Source organism: Misgurnus anguillicaudatus, chromosome 15, assembly GCF_027580225.2.
Source record: "Misgurnus anguillicaudatus chromosome 15, ASM2758022v2, whole genome shotgun sequence".
In the NCBI taxonomy this organism is placed as follows: domain Eukaryota; kingdom Metazoa; phylum Chordata; class Actinopteri; order Cypriniformes; family Cobitidae; genus Misgurnus; species Misgurnus anguillicaudatus.
Window position 1 is genome coordinate 806472 of NC_073351.2, and position 6691 is coordinate 813162.

At 35.4% G+C, this 6691-nt stretch overlaps 1 protein-coding gene across 2 annotated transcripts in view; it reads left to right on the top strand.

Annotated features, from left to right (window-relative positions):
• The window catches only part of cttn (cortactin), a 117271-nt gene extending 112563 nt beyond the window's left edge, over positions 1–4708 (top strand). For both annotated transcript variants that reach the window (XM_073853277.1, XM_073853278.1), the window contains 3 exons: positions 2488–2629; positions 2736–2792; positions 3885–4708. In XM_073853277.1, coding sequence (XP_073709378.1) covers positions 2488–2629; positions 2736–2792; positions 3885–4021 — 336 coding nt within the window. In that variant the 3' untranslated portion in view covers positions 4022–4708. The remainder of the gene's footprint in view (positions 1–2487; positions 2630–2735; positions 2793–3884) is intronic.
• The last annotated feature ends 1983 nt before the right edge of the window (positions 4709–6691 follow it).

A 6691-nucleotide genomic window follows, 5' to 3' on the forward strand; every position in this document is an offset into this window, starting at 1 on the left:
TGAAGTTACAGTGCCCTCCACAATTATTGGCACCCCTGTTTAAGATGTGTTAAAAGTGATCAAATTAATTCTTTCTTTTTTTGCAGAAGCATAATCTCTAACAGGAAAATTGTGAAAAATATACCCTTTAGCACAAGTTAATAATAATTTTTAAAAAGTCCACGAATTAGGGAAAAAATATATATATTATAAAATCACAAGTTCCACAATTATTGACACCCCTAACAATTCCTATGAAAAATAATTTTAAAAAAGTTTTAAATATATTTTTCTGTAGTTGCTAAAGTTGGTCAGGGTATCTAGGAAGTTTTAATTAGTAATTCATGACTTCCTGTTTCCCTGGAGTATAAATATGACGTGACAAAGAGGTCTAATTCTCTTACCCATTTGTCATCATGGCAAAGACAATAGAACACACCATTCAAGTAAGGCAGATGTGTGTCGACCTTCATAAGTCAGGCAATGGCTACAAGAAAATAGCCACTCGCCTTAACTTGCCCGTATTTACAGTCAGAGGAATCATTAAGAAGTTTAAAACAACATAACAAAAGATGAGTATGTCGAAAAGCACCTCATGCCCACCGTGAAGTATGGTGGAGGATCTGTGATGCTGTGGGCCTGTTTCTCTTCCAAAGGCCCTCAGAACCTTGTTAGGGTGCATGGCATTATGAATGCTTTTGAACTACCAGGACATTTTAAATAAAAACCAGAGGGCCTCTGCCCGAAAGCTGAAGATGGGTCGTCATTGGGGCTTTCAGCAGGATAATGATCCAAAATATGTGGCAAAATCTACACAAAAATGGTTCAGCAGTCACAAACTCAAGGTCCTCCCATGGCCATCTCAGTCCCCAGACCTCAACCCAATCGAAAACCTGTGGGGCGAGCTAAAGAAGAGAGTGCATAACAGAGGACCCAGGTCATTGGATGATCTAGAAAGATTATGCAAAGAAGAATGGTCAAAGATCCCTCTCTCTGTGTTCTCCAATCTTGTGAAATGTTATAGGAGGAGATTAAGTGCTGTTGTGTTGGCAAACGGGGGTTGTACAAAGTATTAATATCAGGGGTACCAATAATTGTGGAACGCATGATTTCAAGGTTTTTTTTCAAAACGTGTTAATTCTTTACCACCAAAGTAATGTACTTAAATCAAAGGTTGGATTTTTTTGCATTTGGGTTCTATGTTGTTAAAATAAAAAGGAGAATTTTTAGAAGTACACGACCACATATTAAACAGGCATGCCAATAATTGTGGAGTGCACTGTTGTATTATGATGTGGTCACTAATATATTTATCGTTATTATTATCGTTATAATGTCCCTTAAAAGTTTTATACACTGATGTTGTGTTATTTGAGCTGTTTCTGGATGAAGGCAGACTGCTGACAGCGAGTCGTGTTGGCAGAGTTCAGGTAAAACTTCCTAATGTCAAGTTTAAAACGAATTTGTGCTTAAGGTGTGTGACTAAAACACACATGCACTTCAGTTAGTGCGGTATAAATGTGATTAAAGCGTTTACATGGACACATACTGCGATTAAAAACGGCGTACACCACCTCTTTTAATGCGATTATACTTACTGCGATTAATCACATTATTTTTATCTAAGTATTGCTTTTACATGAGGTAAATTATAATCGCAGTATTGCCAAAATCCCATTATAATCGCATTATTAGGGTGCATGTAAACGTGGTCATTGAAAGAAGGAAGTGCAACACTGAAATCTGTATTTCCATTCCATTCAAAAACATGACTGGGGTTCTAATGATACAAAGCTTAATGCAAATGAGTGAAGTGTCCCTTTAAGTAAACTTTTATAGCTAAATTTACTGAAAATATACTGTTTCTAAAGGATACTAAATAATTTATTTTAGAAATATGCTGTCAGTGCATTATTATAATGATAACTTTAAACATATTGATAAAGTATACCTAAAATATATTTTAAAATAAGTTCAAATTAGTATACTTTATAATTGCACAGAACTTGAACTTCAAGTATATTTTTCTAAAGTATACTTTTAGAAAATATTCTAAATTATAATTATTTTGAAGCATGCTAATTATTATATTTTGAAGTATGTTTAATTGTAAAAAATATGTGCAAATATTTTGTAACCATGCTTTCAATATATTTAATATATTTAATATATTTTTTGTAATTATATTTATGTACTACTTCAAAGTTAAATATACTTGAAATACAATAAAGTATATTTATTTTTCACCAGGATAGAGTTGAAAAAGTATTTAACTTTGAGTGAAAAGCTCAGCTTGTTAATGTCCATTCTCACATGGCTATTCAATCACAGTGTAGGAGAGGCGGGACAAATATCAAAACAACCAATTTTTATCAGTTCGTCGACTGATAAACAAAGCAGAAGTATTACAGCAACCAAAGCACTCAGCTGAAGAAAGCTGGCCGTTTAAAAGCTTTGGTGTGCACACCCCCTTACATTCTGAAATAAAAGATTGTCTTTGTATTTTAGGAGCAACCTGCCATTGTGGCCGTGGAGAACGGCGCCAATGTGTACAAGCCTGAACCGACCTCAGCAGAACCTACATATGAAGAAGCTCTTGAGGAAGACCTGTACCAGAACCCTGAGCAGGACAACCAGTACCAGACGTCGGGTACCACTAACTCCTTAAACTCGTCATACTGCCACCTCTCTGTGCTGTGTGTTAGTGATGTTTTTAAAGCACCATACAGTTAAAGTAGTGTTTGTGTCTTATACAGGAGAGTATGGAGAGGACCTTGGTGTGACTGCCGTGGCTCTGTATGACTATCAGGCTGGTAAGTGTTGAGGTTATAAACTTTAGTTTTGAGGCAAGATCGAACTCCAGCATACTATCAAACAGTTTTTCTGAATTGCTAAACCACTAAAAATCCCAGTGGCCTAAAACCATTTGTCATCATTCACTCGTTTTCTCAGATGAAATCAATCAAAGTTCTAAGTTTAATAAATGTAGAAAACAGGGATTATGAACAACTTCTGACTTTAAACCCCAAAAACGCTCTATGACTAGTCTCATAGAGAATGAGATGTGGTCTGGGAACCACATGCTGTATATTGATATTGACAAGCAACACAACTTAGTGGCAGTGTGACAACCATAGTACAGGCATAATGACAAGCAACACAATATGATATTAATAAATACCACTTACCATTTATAAGTTAAATGGACTTTGTCGACGACGATGCCTAGCAGGTTGGTCCTATAAAACTTTGTGGCTATCATGTCTTGCCATATCCAAACATCCTTCTTGGATATGAAATTGTTTAACGCCAAAAGTAGCTCTTCTTTTAAGTAAACTTGCTTTTCAAAACTACTTAGAACACTATCTAAGGCTGCATCGAAAAGGAAACACACAGACTGATCTAGAGAAATGCTACATTTGTACATAGAAATTAAATAAATACATTTTATACAATACGATTGTATTTTGTAAATTATTCATTTAAATATGATCCATTTATTTTTCCTACTTTCTTTCTTAAATGTAAACTTCACGTCTGCTGCCGTGTTGTATAAACAAAACTGCTGCGGTGTGTCGCATAGACGTCATCATCATCGTCTTGCTGCCCCACTCCCGGGTTCTGTGATTGTTTCCCTATTTCAGGGGAAAAATTGGTCCATGGTTTCCATGCTAGACTTGCAGCTTGAATAAATTTGCACTCAAGGCAGCATGGGGAAACCCAGGCTATGTTTCAAAAGGGTTTCCCAGAAATCCTCCTTTTAATGTTAAAAAGCTGGTTGCAAAATATCACATATGTAATTTCTCCTCCTGTATTAGAATTGCATTTCATTTACGATTCCCATGTGATGAGTAAATAAGACGCATGTAATTAACAAATAAATAATAATGTGTTGTTTTCTACAGCGGGGGACGATGAGATTTCCTTTGATCCTGATGACATCATCACCAACATTGAGATGATCGATGAGGGTTGGTGGCGGGGAGTGTGTCGCGGAGCGTACGGACTCTTCCCAGCCAATTATGTTGAAGTTCGACAATAGACTCGCTCAATGCACTCTATCCGCAGACGTGTGCGAGGCGTTACCGAAGGAGACGTCAGCTGGTGTTTTCCCATCGGCTCTGCTTTCTCTTCTCTTTTCATCTCTCTCTGTTTTCACTCCACTCTGTAGCTAAACTCTCACTTCCTGTTTCATGCCCACACCTATCACACCGTGACATGAAATAGAGTTTAGCTCACCAAAGATCAGAGGAAGGGAAAAGAAGAAATAGAATTTCTTCATTTATGTTTATGTTTAACACATGCAATTCATTCAAGTGCCGTAATTATTTCCTACTAGAACTTAGCATCTTTTTTCCGCTCCGGCATGTGTACAGAATGAGTAGCTGTTTTAAAATTTCTAGTAAACATCTTTTGTTTTATCATCTGTATTGAGATTCAGTGAATGCCAATGTCCTGTTATATAAGCGTCTGACATGCTTCTGATTCAGCCTGGATGTGTTAATGATGATATAGGTTTGTAATGTTGTGGTGAGATATCAATGATCTGGTGACTAATGGCAATCCACTTCAGGTGCAGTCAAGTAAAAATTATATTTGCTTAGCATCAACTTATCTACATATTCATATATTGTCTGTGCTAATCGGCTCTGGCTCTCTTTCCATGATTGTATCACATTATAAGAAATGTCATTTTAAGAATAAAAATAGCATTTTCCACAATTCATAATGCAGCCCAAAATCTTTCCTTTTGTCTCTATTACAAACACACATGGCTTGTGGTTTATTGTATGGGATTATTCTGAGATTTTTAAGTAAAAAAATTGTGAGGTGCATCATTTATTCATTATTATACCACAAGTCTGTTGAATGCCTTATTCTGATTATTTTCAAATATTTAAAAGGACTGGAGTTAATTATTCCTCTTAAGTGCCTAAACATGCTCAAAAACTCATGAAACAATGCATAAACGCCAGAAGTGGTGAAGATTTACATGTGGTATAGGTTGCAGAATTGGGCATGTAGAAGCTCAAGAGCACACATTCAAAAATTTACATCCCAAGCATCCCAATTGTAACTTATTTGATTTGGCTTATGCATGCTATCATTGGACATTTAATGAGGCTCACATAGGCTATTGCTGGAAATTATATTATTTCGTCACAATTCGTTTACACAACAGTTTAATCGGTTGATCATGCAGGAAACTCATTCTGACGTGTTCGTTATCGTAACGTTAGGGGAACGTTAAACTAACCTAAAAAATTCTATTTCATTCTATTTCTGTGAATAACACTTTCCTGCCAAAAACAAACCTTAAAAAATAAAGTTATGGGAACCAAAAACTAACATTATGGGAACGTTATTCTAATGTTAGGGGAACGTTTTGGGAAGTATGTACAGTTGACATGGAGCAAAACAATTAAATGATCTTCAGAGAAATAAGCGTTACCGCTGCTCCATGCACACACTGAAAGAGCACAGAGCTCAAGACTCCAGCTGCAGTGAAGTAGGCTACGGCACGTCTATTAGTACATTCCATGTTGTGGTTTTATCATATCTTTAAGTAAAACACATTTCCATATAAGGAGGAATAAAAAAATATATTAATAACACAATTTATAACAATTAAATAATTTTATTACTGGAAAAATGTCTATTGAAATATTATATGAATGTATTATAACAGGTTATTTTAAATAAAAATACCTCAAAACATCACACATTTTATTTAGATTGTATTTTATCAAATATATAAATAACTACTGACTTCAACACAATAAAGAAGACTTATAACCAGGGTGCGATTTGTGATTTCGTCATGAGTCATTTTGTACCCACCACTAGTTTTAACTTTTTTGACTGTTTTCAGTGGTTATGAAGAGCAATATGAGAGAGAAATTTGGTAATCATTGTCCGACCTAACAAAAATCCATTATAATATTATTATTATTATGTTTTATATATTTCTAATTAAAATATTTCTAATATTCAGAAATGCGCTCTCCGCTCACGACCTCTGATCGGAACAAACCCGAACTTCACTGTCTGCTGAACTTGCGCAGAAACATAAAAATATAACCAGCTTTTCAAAATGGTTTTAAAACTAAACATTTATACTATTTTAGCACAAATTATGAGCGTATTGACGATTGTTTATAATTCTTGACATAATGCGTCTCTGTCCACAGCACATTTCAAAACATTTTAATTCATAAAAATAAATCATGAGAACATAACTCATCACTGCATTTGCAGGAATTGTAAAATCTTTTTTATTATTAACTCATGAAGCAGCCTAACGCAATATTTTTACTCTAATAGCTTATCTTTTCCCACACATATGAACTGTGATCATGCAATACGAAAAAACAAGCAATAATTAAATCTTGAATGGCAAAACTATATGGCACAACGTAGTGTCAACTTAAACATAAATATGAACAATGTATTATTACAGTAGAAACAGTTTTAATGCTGCTTTTAAAGTAATAACATTAACTTTACACCGCGATGCTGAGCTACAGTGAAATGATTGAAAAGTCAGATGCATTATGTGTTAAGGGCGATTTATAGTCTTGCGTAGGTTCTACGCCGTAGCTACGTAGGCTATCCGTAGCCTGTGCGTAGCTCTGCGTAGCCTGACGCGCACCTCACAAAAAATTTAACAGCGCGTCAGATCTACGCGGACCGCAAGCGCTGTGATTGGTCC